Source organism: Prenolepis imparis, unplaced genomic scaffold (assembly GCF_030444845.1).
Source record: "Prenolepis imparis isolate NDT839.2.m4 unplaced genomic scaffold, iyPreImpa1.0 SCAF_6, whole genome shotgun sequence".
Taxonomy (NCBI): domain Eukaryota; kingdom Metazoa; phylum Arthropoda; class Insecta; order Hymenoptera; family Formicidae; genus Prenolepis; species Prenolepis imparis.
In genome coordinates this window covers 9,302,124-9,324,297 of record NW_028141164.1, presented here as the reverse complement: position 1 = coordinate 9,324,297, position 22,174 = coordinate 9,302,124, and the positions used below count along the sequence as shown (strand labels likewise).

Here is a 22,174-nt window from a genome sequence, read left to right as displayed (position 1 = left end):
ATATCTTATTAAGAAATTTGTACGCTGGTGTCTGCATGGTACCAAAAGATTCTGTAATGAATATACTATTAAAATGTATAATCGATGAATTTTTGGCTCGTCTTTAAATATAAGAAATCATTACTTTTTGCCGCTGACCCTATGCAACGCATCCTTATTTTATGAATATCAAATTAAAAAATTTGTACGCTGGTGTCTGCTTGGTACCAAAAGATTCTGTAATGAATATACTATTAAAATGTATAATCGATGAATTTTTGGCTCGTCTTTAAATATTAGAAATCATTACTTTTTGCCGCTGACCCTATGCAACGCATCCTTATTTTATGAATATCAAATTAAAAAATTTGTACGCTGGTGTCTGATTGGTACCAAAAGATTCTGTAATGAATATACTATTAAAATGTATAATCGATAAATTTTTGGCTCGTCTTTAAATATTAGAAATCATTACTTTTTGCCGCTGATCCTATGCGACGCATCCTTATTTTATGTATATCATATTAAAAAATTTGTACGCTGGTGTCTGCGTGGTACCAAAAAATTCTGTAATCAATGTACTATTAAAATGTATAATCGATGAATTTTTGGCTCGTCTTAAAATATTAGAAATTCATACTTTATTGCCGCTAACCCTATGCAACGCATCCTTATTTTATGAATATCAAATTAAAAAATTTGTACGCTGGTGTCTGCTTGGTACCAAAAGATTCTGTAATGAATAAACTATTAAAATGTATAATCGACGAATTTTTGGCTCGTCTTAAAATATTAGAAATTCATACTTTATTGCCGCTGATCCGATGCGACGCATCCTTATTTTATGTATATCATATTAAGAAATTTGTACGCTGGTGTCTGCATGGTACCAAAAGATTCTGTAATGAATATACTATTAAAATGTATAATCGATGAATTTTTGGCTCGTCTTTAAATATAAGAAATCATTACTTTTTGCCGCTGACCCTATGCAACGCATCCTTATTTTATGAATATCAAATTAAAAAATTTGTACGCTGGTGTCTGATTGGTACCAAAAGATTCTGTAATGAATATACTATTAAAATGTATAATCGATGAATTTTTGGCTCGTCTTTAAATATAAGAAATCATTGTTTTTTGCCGCTGACCCTATGCAACGCATCCTTATTTTATGAATATCAAATTAAAAAATTTGTACGCTGGTGTCTGCTAGGTACCAAAAGATTCTGTAATGAATATACTATTAAAATGTATAATCGATGAATTTTTGGCTCGTCTTTAAATATAAGAAATCATTGTTTTTTGCCGCTGACCCTATGCAACGCATCCTTATTTTATGAATATCAAATTAAAAAATTTGTACGCTGGTGTCTGCTAGGTACCAAAAGATTCTGTAATGAATATACTATTAAAATGTATAATCGATGAATTTTTGGCTCGTCTTTAAATATTAGAAATCATTACTTTTTGCCGCTGACCCTATGCAACGCATCCTTATTTTATGAATATCATATTAAAAAATTTGTACGCTGGTGTCTGCATGGTACCAAAAGATTCTGTAATCAATGTACCATTAAAATGTATAATCGATGAATTTTTGGCTCGTCTTAAAATATTTGAAATTCATACCTTATTGCCACTGATCCTATGCGACGCATCCTTATTTTATGTATATCATATTAAGAAATTTGTACGCTGGTGTCTGCATGGTACCAAAAGATTCTGTAATGAATATACTATTAAAATGTATTATCGATGAATTTTTGGCTCGTCTTTAAATATAAGAAATCATTACTTTTTGCTGCTGACCATATGCGACGCATCCTTATTTTATGAATATCAAATTAAAAAATTTGTACGCTGGTGTCTGCTTGGTACCAAAAGATTCTGTAGTGAATATACTATTAAAATGTATAATCGATGAATTTTTGGCTCGTCTTAAAATATTTGAAATTCATACTTTATTGCCGCTGATCCTATGCGACGCATCCTTATTTTATGTATATCATATTAAGAAATTTGTACGCTGGTGTCTGCATGGTACCAAAAGATTCTGTAATGAATATACTATTAAAATGTATAATCGATGAATTTTTGGCTCGTCTTTAAATATAAGAAATCATTACTTTTTGCCGCTGACCCTATGCAACGCATCCTTATTTTATGAATATCAAATTAAAAAATTTGTACGCTGGTGTCTGCTTGGTACCAAAAGATTCTGTAATGAATATACTATTAAAATGTATAATCGATGAATTTTTGGCTCGTCTTAAAATATTAGAAATTCATACTTTATTGCCGCTAACCCTATGCAACGCATCCTTATTTCATGAATATCAAATTAAAAAATTTGTACGCTGGTGTCTGCTTGGTACCAAAAGATTCTGTAATGAATATACTATTAAAATGTATAATCGATGAATTTTTGGCTCGTCTTAAAATATTTGAAATTCATACTTTATTGCCGCTGATCCTATGCGACGCATCCTTATTTTATGTATATCTTATTAAGAAATTTGTACGCTGGTGTCTGCATGGTACCAAAAGATTCTGTAATGAATATACTATTAAAATGTATAATCGATGAATTTTTGGCTCGTCTTTAAATATAAGAAATCATTACTTTTTGCCGCTGACCCTATGCAACGCATCCTTATTTTATGAATATCAAATTAAAAAATTTGTACGCTGGTGTCTGCTTGGTACCAAAAGATTCTGTAATGAATATACTATTAAAATGTATAATCGATGAATTTTTGGCTCGTCTTTAAATATTAGAAATCATTACTTTTTGCCGCTAACCCTATGCAACGCATCCTTATTTTATGAATATCAAATTAAAAAATTTGTACGCTGGTGTCTGCTTGGTACCAAAAGATTCTGTAATGAATAAACTATTAAAATGTATAATCGACGAATTTTTGGCTCGTCTTAAAATATTAGAAATTCATACTTTATTGCCGCTGATCCGATGCGACGCATCCTTATTTTATGTATATCATATTAAGAAATTTGTACGCTGGTGTCTGCATGGTACCAAAAGATTCTGTAATGAATATACTATTAAAATGTATAATCGATGAATTTTTGGCTCATCTTTAAATATTAGAAATCATTACTTTTTGCCGCTGACCCTATGCAACGCATCCTTATTTTATGAATATCAAATTAAAAAATTTGTACGCTGGTGTCTGATTGGTACCAAAAGATTCTGTAATGAATATACTATTAAAATGTATAATCGATGAATTTTTGGCTCGTCTTTAAATATAAGAAATCATTGTTTTTTGCCGCTGACCCTATGCAACGCATCCTTATTTTATGAATATCAAATTAAAAAATTTGTACGCTGGTGTCTGCTAGGTACCAAAAGATTCTGTAATGAATATACTATTAAAATGTATAATCGATGAATTTTTGGCTCGTCTTTAAATATTAGAAATCATTACTTTTTGCCGCTGACCCTATGCAACGCATCCTTATTTTATGAATATCATATTAAAAAATTTGTACGCTGGTGTCTGCATGGTACCAAAAGATTCTGTAATCAATGTACCATTAAAATGTATAATCGATGAATTTTTGGCTCGTCTTAAAATATTTGAAATTCATACCTTATTGCCACTGATCCTATGCGACGCATCCTTATTTTATGTATATCATATTAAGAAATTTGTACGCTGGTGTCTGCATGGTACCAAAAGATTCTGTAATGAATATACTATTAAAATGTATAATCGATGAATTTTTGGCTCGTCTTTAAATATAAGAAATCATTACTTTTTGCTGCTGACCATATGCGACGCATCCTTATTTTATGAATATCAAATTAAAAAATTTGTACGCTGGTGTCTGCTTGGTACCAAAAGATTCTGTAGTGAATATACTATTAAAATGTATAATCGATGAATTTTTGGCTCGTCTTAAAATATTTGAAATTCATACTTTATTGCCGCTGATCCTATGCGACGCATCCTTATTTTATGTATATCATATTAAGAAATTTGTACGCTGGTGTCTGCATGGTACCAAAAGATTCTGTAATGAATATACTATTAAAATGTATAATCGATGAATTTTTGGCTCGTCTTTAAATATAAGAAATCATTACTTTTTGCCGCTGACCCTATGCAACGCATCCTTATTTTATGAATATCAAATTAAAAAATTTGTACGCTGGTGTCTGCTTGGTACCAAAAGATTCTGTAATGAATATACTATTAAAATGTATAATCGATGAATTTTTGGCTCGTCTTAAAATATTAGAAATTCATACTTTATTGCCGCTAACCCTATGCAACGCATCCTTATTTCATGAATATCAAATTAAAAAATTTGTACGCTGGTGTCAGCTTGGTACCAAAAGATTTTGTAATGAATATACTATTAAAATGTATAATCGATGAATTTTTGGCTCGTCTTTAAATATAAGAAATCATTACTTTTTTCCGCTGACCCTATGCAACGCATCCTTATTTTATGAATATCAAATTAAAAAATTTGTACGCTGGTGTCTGCTAGGTACCAAAAGATTCTGTAATGAATATACTATTAAAATGTATAATCGATGAATTTTTGGCTCGTCTTTAAATATTAGAAATCATTACTTTTTGCCGCTGACCCTATGCAACGCATCCTTATTTTATGAATATCATATTAAAAAATTTGTACGCTGGTGTCTGCATGGTACCAAAAGATTCTGTAATCAATGTACCATTAAAATGTATAATCGATGAATTTTTGGCTCGTCTTAAAATATTTGAAATTCATACCTTATTGCCACTGATCCTATGCGACGCATCCTTATTTTATGTATATCATATTAAGAAATTTGTACGCTGGTGTCTGCATGGTACCAAAAGATTCTGTAATGAATATACTATTAAAATGTATAATCGATGAATTTTTGGCTCGTCTTTAAATATAAGAAATTATTACTTTTTGCTGCTGACCATATGCGACGCATCCTTATTTTATGAATATCAAATTAAAAAATTTGTACGCTGGTGTCTGCTTGGTACCAAAAGATTCTGTAGTGAATATACTATTAAAATGTATAATCGATGAATTTTTGGCTCGTCTTAAAATATTTGAAATTCATACTTTATTGCCGCTGATCCTATGCGACGCATCCTTATTTTATGTATATCATATTAAGAAATTTGTACGCTGGTGTCTGCATGGTACCAAAAGATTCTGTAATGAATATACTATTAAAATGTATAATCGATGAATTTTTGGCTCGTCTTTAAATATAAGAAATCATTACTTTTTGCCGCTGACCCTATGCAACGCATCCTTATTTTATGAATATCAAATTAAAAAATTTGTACGCTGGTGTCTGCGTGGTACCAAAAGATTCTGTAATCAATGTACCATTAAAATGTATAATCGATGAATTTTTTGCTCGTCTTAAAATATTAGAAATTCATACTTTATTGCCGCTAACCCTATGCAACGCATCCTTATTTCATGAATATCAAATTAAAAAATTTGTACGCTGGTGTCTGCTTGGTACCAAAAGATTCTGTAATGAATATACTATTAAAATGTATAATCGATGAATTTTTGGCTCGTCTTAAAATATTTGAAATTCATACCTTATTGCCGCTGATCCTATGCGACGCATCCTTATTTTATGTATATCATATTAAGAAATTTGTACGCTGGTGTCTGCATGGTACCAAAAGATTCTGTAATGAATATACTATTAAAATGTATAATCGATGAATTTTTGGCTCGTCTTTAAATATAAGAAATCATTACTTTTTGCCGCTGACCCTATGCAACGCATCCTTATTTTATGAATATCAAATTAAAAAATTTGTACGCTGGTGTCTGCTTGGTACCAAAAGATTCTGTAATGAATATACTATTAAAATGTATAATCGATGAATTTTTGGCTCGTCTTTAAATATTAGAAATCATTACTTTTTGCCGCTGACCCTATGCAACGCATCCTTATTTTATGAATATCAAATTAAAAAATTTGTACGCTGGTGTCTTCTTGGTACCAAAAGATTCTGTAATGAATATACTATTAAAATGTATAATCGATGAATTTTTGGCTCGTCTTTAAATATTAGAAATCATTACTTTTTGCCGCTGACCCTATGCAACGCATCCTTATTTTATGAATATCAAATTAAAAAATTTGTACGCTGGTGTCTGATTGGTACCAAAAGATTCTGTAATGAATATACTATTAATATGTATAATCGATGAATTTTTGGCTCGTCTTTAAATATTAGAAATCATTACTTTTTGCCGCTGATCCTATGCGACGCATCCTTATTTTATGTATATCAAATTAAAAAATTTGTACGCTGGTGTCTGCGTGGTACCAAAAGATTCTGTAATCAATGTACCATTAAAATGTATAATCGATGAATTTTTTGCTCGTCTTAAAATATTAGAAATTCATACTTTATTGCCGCTAACCCTATGCAACGCATCCTTATTTCATGAATATCAAATTAAAAAATTTGTACGCTGGTGTCTGCTTGGTACCAAAAGATTCTGTAATGAATATACTATTAAAATGTATAATCGATGAATTTTTGGCTCGTCTTAAAATATTTGAAATTCATACCTTATTGCCGCTGATCCTATGCGACGCATCCTTATTTTATGTATATCATATTAAGAAATTTGTACGCTGGTGTCTGCATGGTACCAAAAGATTCTGTAATGAATATACTATTAAAATGTATAATCGATGAATTTTTGGCTCGTCTTTAAATATAAGAAATCATTACTTTTTGCCGCTGACCCTATGCGACGAATCTTTATTTTATGTATATCATATTAAAAAATTTGTACGCTGGTGTCTGCTTGGTACCAAAAGATTCTGTAATGAATAAACTATTAAAATGTATAATCGACGAATTTTTGGCTCGTCTTAAAATATTAGAAATTCATACTTTATTGCCGCTGATCCGATGCGACGCATCCTTATTTTATGTATATCATATTAAGAAATTTGTACGCTGGTGTCTGCATGGTACCAAAAGATTCTGTAATGAATATACTATTAAAATGTATAATCGATGAATTTTTGGCTCGTCTTTAAATATTAGAAATCATTACTTTTTGCCGCTGACCCTATGCAACGCATCCTTATTTAATGAATATCAAAGTAAAAAATTGGTACGCTGGTGTCTGCATGGTATCAAAAGATTCTGTAATGAATATACTATTAAAATGTATAATCGTTGAATTTTTGGCTCGTCTTTAAATATTAGAAATCATTACTTTTTGCCGCTGACCCTATGCAACGCATCCTTATTTTATGAATATCTTATTAAAAAATTTGTACGCTGGTGTCTGCTTGGTACCAAAAGATTCTGTAATCAATGTACCATTAAAATGTATAATCGATGAATTTTTGGCTCGTCTTAAAATATTAGAAATTCATACTTTATTGCCGCTGATCCTATGCGACGCATCCTTATTATATGTATATCATATTAAAAAATTTGTACGCTGGTGTCTGCATGGTACCAAAAGATTCTGTAATCAATGTACTATTAAAATGTATAACCGATGAATTTTTGGCTCGTTTTAAAATATTAGAAATTGATACTTTTTGCCGCTAACCCTATGCGACGCATTCTTATTTTATGTATATCATATTAAAAAATTTATACGCTGGTGTCTACGTGGTACCAAAAGATTCTGTAATGAATATACTATTAAAATGTATAATCGATGAATTTTTGGCTCGTCTTTAAATATTAGAAATCATTACTTTTTGCCGCAGACCCTATGCAACGCATCCTTATTTTATGTATATCATACTAAAAAATTTGTACGCTGGTGTCTGCATGGTACCAAAAGATTTTGTAATCAATGTACTGTTAAAATATATGAAAGAATGATTTTTGGCGCGTTTTGAAAAATTGAAAATTAAAACTTTTAAGCCGCGACTCCCATACGGCGCACAATTATATTACGTGTATTATATCAAAAAGTTTGTAAGCTGGTATTCAGATGGTATTTTCATAATGTGTAGACAATGTACTGTTAAAATATATGAAATATATGAAATAATTTTTGGCTCGTTTTAAAATAGTGATAATTAAGATTTTTATACCGCGGATCCTATACGGCGCACAATTACATTTCGTATATTATATCAAAAAGTTTTTAGGCTGGTATGCTGATGGTACCATCATAATGTGCATATAATATACTGTTAAAATATATAAAAGATTAATTTTTGACTCGTTTAAAAATAATGAAATTTATAATTATTAAGCCGCGGACCCCATACGGCGCACAATTATATTACGTGTATTATACCAAAAAGTTTGTAGGATGGTATGCTGATGGTACCATCACAATGTGCATATAATGTACTGTTGAAATATATGAAAGATTAATTTTTGGCGCGGATTAAACTATTGAAAATTAAAATTTTTTAACCGCGGACCCCATACGGCGCACAATTATATTACGTGTATTATACCAAAATGTTTGTTTGCTGTTATGCTGATGGTACCATCATAATGTGCATATGATGTGCTGTTGACATATATAAAAGATTAATTTTTGGCGCGTTTTAAACTATTGAAAATTTAAATTTTTAAACCGCGGATTCCATACGGCGCACAATTATATTATGTATATTATACCAAAAAGTTTGTAGGCTGGTATGCTGATGATACCATCATAATGTGCATATAATGTACTGTTGAAATATATAACAGATTAATTTTTGGTTCGTTTTAAAATAATAAAATTAATAATAAAATTTAAAATAATAAAATTTAAAATTATTAAACCGCGGACCCCATTCGGCGCGGAATTATTTTACGTACATTAGATCAAAAAATTTGTAAGCTGGTATGCTGATGGTACCATCATAATGTGCAGGCAATGTACTGTTGAAATATATAAACGAATAATTTTTGGCACGTTTTATTATAAGGAAAATTAAAATTATTAAGACGCGAACCCCATACGGCGCGGATTTATTTTACGTATATTAGATCAAACAGTTTGTAGGCTGATATGCTGATAGTACCATCATAATGTGTAGGCAATGTACTGTTGAAATATATAAACGAATAATTTTTTGCACGTTTTATAATATTGAAAATCGAAATTTTATCGCCGGGGACCCCACACGACGCAGATTTAAATTACGTATATTACATCAAAAAGTTTGTAAGCTCGTTTGCTTTTGGTACCAACATAATCTGCAGACAATGCACTGTTGAAATATATAAACGAATAATTTTTGGCACGTTTTAAATTAATAAAACTTAAAATTATTAAGCCGCGGACTCCATACATCGCGGATTTAAATTACGTATATTACATCAAAAAGTCTGTAGGCTCGTTTGCTTTTGGTACCAAAATAATCTGCAAACAATACACTGTTGAAATATATAAAAGATTAATTTTTGGTTCTTTTTAAAATATTGAAAATCGATACTTTATAGCCGCAAACCCGTTAAAACTCAGATTCATATTATGTGTATTAAATGAAAAAATTTGTAGGCACGAATCTATTTGTTACAGAAATAATCTGCATATAATGTACTATTAAAAAAAACAATGAATTAATATTTGGCCCTCTTTAAAATATTAGAATTCTATACTTTATTAACGCGAACCCTATATAACGAAGAATTATACTATGTGTATTAGACGAAAAAATTTGTACGCTCGTATCTGTTTGGTATAAAAGTAATCTGTATAAAATGTACTACTAAAAAGAACAATTGATTAATTTTTGGCTCTTATTAAAATATTAAAAATCGATATTATATAACCGCGGATCCTATATAAAGCAGAATTATATTATTTGTATTAAACGAAAAAATTTGTACGATCAAATCTGTTTGGTATGAGAGAAATCTGCATAAAATGTACTATTAAAAAAAACATTCGATTAATTTTTGGCTTTTTTTGGAATCTTCAAAATCGATACTTTATAACCGCGGACCTTATATGAAGCAGAATTATATTATGCGTATTAAACGAAAAAATTTGTAAGCTCGAATATATTTGGTATAAAAGTAATCTGCATAAAATGTACTATTAAAAAGAACAAGCGATGAATTTGATCTCTTATTAAAATATTAAAAATCTATACTTTATTGCCGCGGACCTATAAAACTCAGACTTATATTATGTGTATTATATAAAAAAACTTGTACGCTCGAATCTGTTTGGTATAAAAGTAATCTGCATACAATGTACTATTAACAAAAAACAAGCGATGAATTTTTTTCTTTTTTAAGTATATTTAAAGATAAAACTTTGTAGCCGCGAACCCTACACTGCGCAGACTTATATTATGTATATTATTTAAAATAATTTGCATGCTCGTATTTATTTAATATAAAGAGCCAATATAATTTATCGCTTGTTTTTTTCAATAGTATGTTGTTTGCAGATTATTTTTATACCAAATAGATACGAGCGTGCAAATTCTTTTATTTGATATACATAATAAAAGTTTGCCCCATATAGGATCCGCTGCTACAAAGTATCGATTTTTGATATTCGAAGAATAGCCAAAAATTTATTGCTTGTATATTTCGATAGTACATTGTATTATATATATAAAAGTTATCTGCAAACAATGAAATATATTATTCGAGTTTTAAGTAATAAACATATTATTTGTAATATTATTTATAACATTTTTTAAATTTTTATAACATATTTTTATTTTAAAATTTAATTAGCAAATTAACGCTTTAATTATCTAATTTCTGTCAAAAAATATTAATCAAATTTAAACAAACTTTATATAAAAATATCATTCTTTTTAATATAAAATTGAAGAATGGCGCGCGCTTGTGTTCTAGTTTTCGAATAAAAAGATGAGCTGCGGGCTGAATTTCAAGAGTTCTGTTATCTTTAAAACAGTTCTCGTACAGTGGCAATCATGTACAATGCTCTTCCATAATGTTTATGTCATAAAAATAAATAGAAAATTTTTTTAACAATTATTCTTTACGAAAAACTTGTATTTTTGAATAAAAAAATGAGATCAGGCTAAATTTCGACAGTTCTGCTAATTATAGAACAGTTCTCATATAGTTATGGACATGTGCAATGCCTTTCCAAGAGTTCTGGTGATATAAATAATAAAACATTTTTTTAACATTTATTTTATCCGGAAAAATAGTATTTTTAATTATAAAGGTGAGCTGTTGGTCGCATTTTTCGTTGCGTCTTCGCGTAATATCCTGATTTCGTTATACTGAAGATCATATTTGCGATGGCGACAGTATGGGGTAGACATATGCATTTAATATCTATTTCTCTCGCCTTGTTAGTAGTTAATCTTCTTGATCATGAAACAATATTTACATTTTTCTATGTTTGGCACAATACAATACATTACAGTTTCTTTTATAATTAAACTCACGTTGTTTTTTCTATATGTGTGTATCCAGCTAATATAGTCATATATCATTAATGTTAATATTTTAATAAAAATACAATAGAATTATAGTTAAATATAAGAAGAAAAAAAAAGAAAATTTAAACAAAACAAATATATACAATGTGTCACTAATAAAATATTTTATACTTAAAATTAAGCTTGGGATATGAATGCGTATAATTCGCCCCTGTAACCAACCCTGTCGGTTATGTTTCTCACTTTTACGTTCAATAAAGGCGCGCGTGCGCTTTGTACTAATCTGTATACCCTGCGATACCAGAACACAGGGCTAGTGCTCAATGGTAAGAGAGAATTTTCTTATCACAGTAATATTCTTTTCAATTCTGTTCGTACGATGTGATCTGTGAAAAAACGCGTGCAAAATGGAATTTACTTGAAAATCTTCGGCTTATTTTGCATTATTGGTGCTCACTTCGGAGAGTGAAAACACAATTGAGAAGACGAGGGAAAAACAGTGGATGGAGATTTTACGTTGTCATTACTTTTGAAGGTTTTACATAAATTCCTTTGATTTTATTTATTAAACACTTTGATATAAATATTCGTTTTATGTCTTTTATTTTTAATGTCTTCTTTATTTGATATTTATATTCTTATTTATATTTTTTTATTTGTATACTATAATATGTATATATATATATACATATATATATACATATATATATATATATAATATTTACATTTATATTGTTATATAATTACATACACACGCACACACACATATGCTCATACATATTGTGTATGTATGTGTGTACAGAGAGAGAGAGGGTATTAAAAAATATATATATATTTTATGTTAGACCTTAAAATTTTTGTTAATATGCGTTTCTATTTTACATTGTGTGCGTGGCCTATCTCAATGCAGTTTTGTATAATTTATAGATGAGAGCACTGGATACAATTATGAATTCAACCTGCGCTTACTGTACGCTCGAACCACCCCCTGACATTCTTCATATACCTCCGCCACCATTTCCGGCTATTCTTCAGCAAGGTTCCGATTTTTATCCAAGTTCTGACATCCTGCCATTTCCACCACATTTAAATGACAGTCCCTGCAAACACTTTTGTGATCGGCGCTCCGAAGGGGTTCAATATATAGAAATGCCTCAACAAGGTTGGTGAAAACACAAATATATTTGCATTAAAAAGTAAGATTTACATAATTTAATACAATTAGTTTTTATGTATTGTTTTATAAAAAAAAACTAATATGAATGATCGAACATGAAAATAAGATATGTAGAATTTAAATGAAAAGTTTTATATAATTTTATTAGGAACTGTATTTGACGACACGTGGCTCCTGATCTTAATATCGTCCTGCGTTGGTGTCATTTTTATCGCCATAGTGCTCGCGACGCTGCTCTTAAAATGCAAATTGTAAGTATATTTGTTCAGCTTATTAATGGTAGGTATAATTTATATTTAATGAAAAATAAAACAAGCGACGAATTTATCGATTATAGCAATAGAAATGGGAAAAGCGGGGTGATCTCCATGCCGAATGCAGCTTCTGGGATGCAAGCGAAAAATGGTAGGCTCCAGAATGAGGCAGTGCTTTATCCATGCACGACGGATACCATGCAAGACAGTCGAGTCATGTGGGCCACTCTAACTCCACGTGGGACCACGAGACACTACCTGGAGGAGCACACATACGAGACCATCGGAAGCGGGCAATTTCACAAACGTGCCTCCGCGACTACACCAACCGAACATGTAAAACTCAAGGCAATCTAACAATACGTTTGTATTATATCACACACAATCACTCGTATATAAGGTATCCCAGATAAGCGAGCAACTCTTCATTTGTGAGTACTTACGTTGCTAAGGTTCTCTTTGATCAATTTGCAATTGATTTTTTTTAGTAAAGATATATCATACAGTTTTTATAAATTTTTAATTCTAATATTAAATATTCTTGTTACAAATAAATTAGAAATCTATATGTCGAAGAAAAATAAAACTGATATATAAATTAAAATGATATGAAATGGAGTTGTATGGAAAGCAAATAATAAGATTTTTGTTTGCACTTTTTGAAACTTAGAATTAATCTTAATTTTCTAACATCTTTTTATCTCTCTTGTTTAGAACTGTTAGATCTTCTTATTTAAGAAGTGTTGAAGCATGTAAACATTTTGCTCGCTGGACATTTAATTTAAGACAATAGGCAACGTGTATAATTAATTTCAAGAGATTATTTTATATCCAAAATATGTAAAAAAATATATATGTGAATATTAATTAATGATTTTTTAGACGTATGCCGATCCACCAGCTATTACCCCAGTGCAAAATCGACCAAAGGATGACAAAGCTTTCGATAACACTGCATTCGTGGATTATGAAGAACCTTTGTCGATCAAGACAGAGTATTATCAGCTCAACGATGTTTTAGAGCCGAATGAATCTGGTAATAAAGGATATATTTTAAGAAAGTGAACATACACACACTATATCATATCAATTTTTATAAAATATATCTTTTCGATAAAACAATGTATAGAAAACAATTATAAATATTATTCCGTTTATTAATATCACTTTATTAGACGGTACAATTTAATGTAATGTTAATTATTTCAATCGGATATTTTGATTCTGTATAATTTAAAAGTATATGAAAAGAAAAATTTGTATGTAGATAATATACACACTTTAATATTCATGAAATAAACAATGTATTATTGCGCTTGATTATGTGATTTTAGGCATACTTACAATTCAGAGAGGAACCCTCCGTCCACGCGTGAGTTCGCCGACGAGAATCGAACATCCAAATTTGCCTCCGTTGAACCTTCATCCCCATAAGCGTGCATCTCGAAAGGGCTCTGGTGCGCAACATTCTTCGGACACGCTGCTGAGAAGCAGCATCACGTCATCCACTTACATACCTACTATATAAATATTTCGTCCTCTTTTTGTTACATTTCGATTGCCGATAAGCGAAGTTATACTGTGCACCTTTTACATCTGTTACATCATCGTATCTAGTCATTGTAAGCACGTACTGACTGTATAAGTCGAATAAACGACGCGTAGTCGTGAGAAATTCTTTTTTATCGATTAATATAAGATTGTGATTGTGATTATGTGTAGACGTAGGTGTAGATTGAATAGAATAAATAATGTATGTTACATTTGCATCTTACGAAATAAAGCAATGCATATAGCAAAATGGTGCTTATCTCCATTAACATATTAATTATTAAAACGTTTTGGATGTATAAGTAACAAATTTTTGAAAAGAAATGGTAGAAAAAAATTTTAATCCTTATTTATATTCGTTTATTAGTGCACACAAATTTTTATTAAAATGCTCTCTGCTCAGAAGAATATATATTTTTAATATATGATAGACTCATTAATCTCAGAGAATTCCAGAGCAGCTAAAATTAAAGGAAAAATCCTTCTTATTCCGGACAAATTAATGTGTTTCGTACAGACAAGAAAGGATACGCCGAAAGGGATTAAACGAATTTCTCGTGCACACAGTTTCAATACTTTATTCATATAATTTCGTAGTTACGGCATTATTCCTATGTATTTACAATGTCCCCGATTTCAGGAAATTTTTGTAATGCGTCAGTGCGCGCACTACGGTGTACTCACATATGCGTGTGTATTTCTGCGTTCTCTCTTTTCTTTTTATACGTGAAAATGTATCGTTTTTGAAGCTGATGAAAACACTATTTCAATATTTAACTGATATGACAAACTCGTTTCTAAACTTCCCTTCAACGTCACGCGATCATGGATCTCTTATAATAATACAAATGCGTTAAATCCTACCGCTTTCCCTACTATAAAATTGCATAAATATAAAAAAATAGTCGTTTTACTCAGCTCCGAGCATCTTTTTGCAACTGTAAACTATATACCGGGCGAAATAATAAACACGGTAATCACGCGATTATATGCGAGGCCCAGTTTAAGATATACACTGCTTAAGAATGCAAATGCTAACGAAACGAGACTCTCATCTGCTTGCCTTAACGTGTGTAAAAAATCTAAATGCTGCATCGCTTATCCCATATTTTATCCCATTTTATCTATATTTCATATAATCTGGAACAGACGGGCTGATTTCGATCTTGCGAAACGGTGTTAACGCAATGGCACTTCTCGTGTTGCAAAGGGAAAATGAAATGTCGTGATTGATTCTATATCGATACTTTATAGCCGGAATATTCATCAGATATAAGAGATATCCCTTCATTGCTCGTAAATTTAATTTTCGATCATAAATGCGCAAATTTACATACAATTTTGAATATCAACCCTTCGTCTGATCCTTCTTTTCCTTTTTCTTGACAATCACTCGCAGTGCCAGTTTACATAACACTCGATCCGCTTGATGGCAAGTTCTCGCTGATCGGGATCAGCCTCTTGCGCGCGCGTGTATACATCTCTATTGTACATACACGTATTGTAGAAATTCGTAGTCACAGGCAACAAAAGTGTGTCTGCTCCTGTGGAACTTCGCGCAGAATTCACTTATACTTAATACGTCTCCTCCTTAGCTTATTTTTCCTCTTCCGTTTCCGTCTTTCTTCATCTCGCCTCCTCACACGAAGATAGTTTACTATGTACCTATAGTGCATTCATATGTGTACGACTGTACAATGTAAAATATAATTCCATCTAACTATAGCAACTCTAGATACAGCTGTATAAGTATGAGCATTTATCTCTGTCGTTATTTGCTCTTATTTCGGGTATATTTCAGATTGTTTGTTAAATAATGTTGACATTTCGGTAACTTTATTTAACGCTTTGCTATATTGATAAATAAATATGCATTTCATCTGCCAATCTTTCTATATTTATTTCATCAAATACTGCAGCAATTTGTTTATAATTATATATGTATAAAGTATTACTCTCATTATAACTCCAATTGTGCATTCAATTTAAAACTATCCTTAAAATCAAAGAAATGTATATAAAAAACATATTTTATATTCTATAAATATAATTTTCATAAATGTAAGAGTATTTCTTATACGTAGTAATGAGAATAATTCTTTGAAATTTTTTATAATAGCAATTTTACACTTTGCGCTCAACAACTTGCTGTAATATTTAATGTACGAAAAGAGCTTTGAAATGCATATTTGTTTTGTTATATAAATGCTATAGCAAAGTTGCGATTATAAAACTCGTGATTAATTCTCGTGTGACTCGATACTTCCGTTTCTTTTTTCACGATTTTATGTAATCACAAAATTTCCAGCTCTCTTGCCGCAATACGGATAATCGATAGCTTAGGTGAAGCATTATTCGCTAGAGCCGTCAATATTCGAGCAACTTGCCATTTAAATACTTGTAATATATGAACATATATGTCAATATTACAAATAACATTACGTATATAATATAAATAAACATATTACATATGTAATATAAATAATAATATTAATAACAGTACAGTTAAAGAGCAAACAATTTACGTAACATTAATAATAATCTTGATTAAATATCTTGATTAAAACAATATTAATCTAATAATTATAGTATTCTATAATTTTATAGCATGACATTTTTTCACATTTATTTACAATTTATTCTTGACTAATATATATGATATCTTAAGGAGTTCATTATAAAAAAAAACATTGCTATAAATAATTATTTTTAACAATAAGTTGTTAAAATTATTAAATTTTTTGTATTTATTAAATTTCTATAATTAATTTTTTAATATCTGGACATGTGTAATTATTATTATACTTCTTATATTTAAACTTAGAAATTCGGAATGTATTTATTTTGTTAAATTGAAAAATGCTCTATTTAATGCCTTTTCTGTTATGCCTTTAAGAAACGCGTTTATAACATTCCAAGTTCTAAATATGTACTTAGACGGAAGCTCTTCACTTTTTGTTCATAATTTTCAGCATTACAAGTATAATTCTTCTAACACGTGTAACTATTTTGTATATGTATAATATTTTCTTCTTTAAACGACTCCTACACTTGTTCGTCGAAAATACAAGTAAACGGAGAAATACAGTATCATTCAAGAGAAGATATAAATAATAATGGAGTATAGTTTTATCAATCTCGAATAAATTCGACCGCTCCAGCGTTCATCGACATATTTTTAAATTTGATATAGTGTATAGTTAGCTAATAGTGTAACACTGTGTTCACTAAATATATTTTTATAGAAGTTAATTTAGTTTAATATAAATGTTAGTCATCAGAGTACATCGAAGGATATGCAGAGAGATAATCGAAGGGCAGTGATAACAATATGTTTAAGTTTCTGTTGTAAGCGCCTTTCGTTAAAGAAAGAGATCAGAAGAAGGAAAAATTCTGATGAGAAATTATTATAAAGGTATTGTTGTTCTGTATAAAAAGAAGATTCTAATCTAATAGACAATTTTCATTTTACAGGAAATATCGGGTCATCTAAAGCCAGGCCATCTAAAAGCCAGATTATCGAAGAGGAGCATAAAGAAACGTTTTTACAAGAATATCGTTGTTATCGTTAAAACTGCCCACGCATGCAAGGTTCAGCCATATAAGTATATACAAATTCACACATTATTTTGTTTATTCATAGCCTATGGATAATTTTGAGAGGTGGGACGAGAAATGAACGATTGCAAGTCTGGCAAAGACGAGAAGAGAGTTAAAATTCATTAATTTATTGTGTCTCGTTAAGCGTAAAAACGATCCGCGCAAAATGGATCGCGATGATTGAATGCGGCACTTTTTGCCTCCGTAATAATGTATCCGAACTCTGTAATTAAAAATTAAAAAATTTTTATGCGATGTACCAGTTTGTACGATTGTGCACGTAGCTCATTTTATCACTGAATTTATTTCGTCTTGTGAAAGAAAATTTATTTATCTTAATTAAAGACACGAATTTGAAAATTGAATTCAATTCAAATTTGGTGAATTAACATTCTCAATCTTGTCGGAATAAATCTGCGATTTAAGTTGAAAAGCAAAACAACGATTGCATTTAGAACATTACTCGATACGATAAAAGAATTAAATTAAAAAAAAAAAAAATTGCGATTGATATATATATTTAATCACTGTCACTGCTAATAATTAATGATTAATCGGTAATCAATTGTTTATGAAGCCTTGATTAATTTTGACTTTGACCGCATCAATTATCTTTCCCTGAGGATGATTGACTTGTTATTTCGAGTTACGTATACTATCGATTCGTGATTTATTAATGATTTATGTGTGAAAAGAGAAGCAGTGAATGAGTATAAGAGAGAAGAGTCGGATAGAAAACTATCGGATACCAGCAAATATGATTTCGTAAAGCAACGGTGTATAAGAAGAAGGACGATTCATTTGTAGGAAATGCATTATAGAAAGTGAATCGCGATTTATAAAATATGCGAAAGTATTTATAATAATCGGACGTTTTTCCTTCATCTTCGATTAATAACCGAAGAAGATTCTTGACCAGCGATGTGTAAAATACTATTTCCATTCTCAAATATTAGTAGTTACATTTTTCATTATTTCATTATTCATGCATGTCGATTTATATCGTTATTATAATCAATCATTTTTCAAAATATCAGAGATATTTCAAAAGTATAATATAGTCCATCTCTATTATTTATATAAAAAATAATTCTCATAAGAAAAAGATTCTCATTAGATTTATACATTAATAATTTTTTTAAATGACTGATAATTTTTAAACGATATTATAGATATTATAGTTATTAATAGATATTAATTATGATATTAATCATATTATGATAAGTTTTTTCTGAAACCTAATCCACTTGCAAAATCAATCATTTTGTGAATATATATTAAAGACTATCTTTTTTTTGTAGAGAATGATAAATTTTATTTGCAAATTAAAATATTTAAAGATAGAAGTATTATAGAAAGTATTATAAGTCTTTATATAAAATTGAGAAATATTTAATTATTTACATTTAAATAATTTGTATTTCAATATCTCTGCAAATAGTAAATTATATTAAATAATTTAGCAATAATCACACAAAACATTATTTTTCTAGAAATGTCTCTTTAGAATATTGTGAGAAATATTTAAGATGTGTATTCGTTTTTAAACATCTCGTAATAGTTTACTCATCCCTGGCGAGGTATATTTATTTAATCTGCACACTCTCTCCTTTTTTGTTTGTCCACTAAAGGTATGTTTTTTCAGTATTTTTCATATTTTTTACATTTTTTTGCAGCTAAAATTAAAGGAAATAGATGTAAAGAGCATAATTAAAAAGAACCTCTAAACGCGATGAATTGTTACGAGGCAAGATTACCCAGGATTCTTGATAGATTGTAATCGAGTAGAAGCATCAATTTAGAAATTAAATGGATTGCTGCGCTTTAAATTAGCTTAAACGCTAAGCCTCGTTTTATTATTTATTGCTTTTTTTTGCGACAAATTTCTTTCTGTCGCGTTTTTGTGTCGCGCGGCTTGTTATTACTATTAATTGTGTTAATTGTCATTTACATTAAAATAGTAACAATATATCTATCTATCATTCTTTATTTTATGACAATTATCGTACAAGTTACGGAAAAGTTAAAAATAAATGTAATTAATTACTTAAAAGCTTGTCACACATTTTCCCAATTCAATTATCAGTCCCTTTATTATTTAACTGTATTTTGTATTAAGTTGCAAATGAAGATTATCAATAGTTATTTTAAATAATTTAGTTTATAATAAAATAGTTAACATTTACTTTTTCTTTTTTAATTTCTTTCCTAAGTTCCGTTCATAATTCAATATCGCTTGATCCTGCAAACGAAACATCTATTCCATAATAATAAATAAATAACATTGTAAATTACTTTACTTTGCAAATTTATATAATGTGTTATTCCTATTAATATTTTTAAAAATAAATTATAAATTATTTTGTGTGGACTATAAGCATTATTTCCGTTAGTTATATTAAAGATCAACTACATTAATATAACAATAAGTTAATAATAATTGGACGAATTATATTTTGTTTTAGTTTATTCCATTGCTCTCATAAATAATTTTGAAAATTGTTACTAATATATATATTGAATCGTTTTTGATTACTGATCAATTATGTTAATGTAACCTAGTATATTGGGGGATAATAAATTGTTTTCAAATTTTTAATATATTTTGTTTAACTTTAGCTTCAATCAAATAGTTTTAAAAGATCTTTATTATCATCAATTACGTCAATGATTAACTTTGTTAATAATAATACTAAGTTAACAACATACAGCTATATATACAGGATATTCCAAGGTATTGTTATTTCTTCTATAAATTCTTGTATCAATCTCAAATCTATCGATTCTATTTTAGTAGAAATGACGTGCATTTTTTAATGTAATTTAATAATTACTTTTTGTAACTTCAGGATATTCAAAATATAAAAGTTTGCGGAAAACTAAATTTTTATTTTACTAAATTATCAAACTAATTTTACTAAATTTAGTGAAAAATATAATATGTAACGAGTTAAATACTTAATTACAAAATCGATAGTATTTAATTAAATTTCCACTAAAGAAAGATAGATTTAGAATTTATCAAGAAATTTATAGATGAGGAAAAATACCTGATACCTAAAGCCATCCCGTAAAAACGAGCGTATCGCGAATTTCAATCAGGAGGAGACAATGCAACTTGGTAAAAACGATTCGGTGCACTTGTGTATCGCCGTGCAATTAATGCTCGACGTTATTATACGACGGTTATCTAAATCGTACTGGCAATACTGCATTCACACCCTGTATTTATGTATAAGCATATTTGCGTATGCTATAAATCAACTATTCGTTAAGTTTTTCTCTCAGATTACTTACAGATACTTTCCATATGTATAAGAGTTATTTAGGGTCACTTAAAACAAATTTCGATTAACTTAATTGGAGCAATTAATAATTTATCAAATGTCTGCATTTTAATTGGAATTAACATTTTGTAAATTTTATTTGGAATATGAAAAAAATAGATTAAATTAGAAATTATATTATTTACAATTATATAGCCAGAAATTTTGCTATAGGCAATTCTGTCAGTTAAATTATATATATAATTACCAATTAAGTTAATTGAGACTTAATCGAAGTGACCTTTAGATACAATTTCACGTAAAACACTCGACTATGCAATATGATTGAATGAGGAATATCGATCGTATTTATTAGCTCAATAATACATGTATAATTGTTATATGTATATATATAAACTACGTTTAATATATTAATTATTAAAAATAGTAAAAATAAAACCAATGAGTGTAAAAATCAATGCGTCATTTAATTACATGATTGACTGAACAACCTGTTTTTTTTTTTGTAGAATATATTTATATCTCTTTTAATATAAAAACAACATTCAAAAAAATTTATTATTTATTTCTTACTGAAGGTATAATATAAAGATCTTTCATGTAAGACAAATCTTATGTTTAAGATTCTAAGCACAATTATTTTTATAATAATTAGAATGCGAAGATTATGTCATTATTACTTAATAATTATTTAATTGTAAAATCAGAATTTTTTATTTGTAAATAGATATTCACGTATAACGTATAATTTGTGATAAATTTAAACGTTTTGTGATATTCCTCATTAATATATTTCATACTCGTGTCGTTTAATTGGAACTCTTATGTGTTGCGTGTCTTTCGTTCAAAACAGACTTTGATAAAATCTATTTAATTTGTCAAACAATTTTTCGACGTATAACATAATCAATAAATATATATATGCGTATGTGTATGT

The 22,174-nt window shown here is 29.2% G+C and overlaps 1 protein-coding gene across 4 annotated transcripts; it reads left to right on the top strand.

The window, feature by feature from the left end:
- Positions 1-11,629: 11,629 nt before the first annotated feature.
- Positions 11,630-14,598, top strand: LOC145937160 (uncharacterized). 4 transcript variants are annotated; one of them, XM_083040058.1, is made up of 6 exons: positions 11,630-11,694; positions 12,296-12,530; positions 12,694-12,796; positions 12,883-13,147; positions 13,682-13,835; positions 14,134-14,597. In XM_083040058.1, the coding sequence occupies exons 1-6, from the start codon at positions 11,692-11,694 to the stop codon at positions 14,325-14,327; spliced, it is 954 nt and encodes a 317-aa protein (XP_082896184.1). In that variant the 5' UTR covers positions 11,630-11,691; the 3' UTR covers positions 14,328-14,597. The 4 variants fall into 4 exon arrangements, with proteins under 4 accessions (XP_082896184.1, XP_082896188.1, XP_082896186.1 ...); XM_083040062.1 differs by having other exon boundaries at positions 12,883-13,135; positions 14,134-14,594; XM_083040060.1 differs by lacking the exon at positions 11,630-11,694 and adding an exon at positions 11,701-11,903 and having other exon boundaries at positions 14,134-14,598.
- The last annotated feature ends 7,576 nt before the right edge of the window (positions 14,599-22,174 follow it).

Bases quoted from the DNA above. Each gene is read 5' to 3' on its own strand.
- LOC145937160 (XM_083040058.1), top strand. The intron at 12,531-12,693 runs GTTGGTGAAAAC...TAATTTTATTAG, and splicing joins TATAGAAATGCCTCAACAAG to GAACTGTATTTGACGACACG. The intron at 13,836-14,133 runs GTAATAAAGGAT...ATGTGATTTTAG, and splicing joins TTTAGAGCCGAATGAATCTG to GCATACTTACAATTCAGAGA.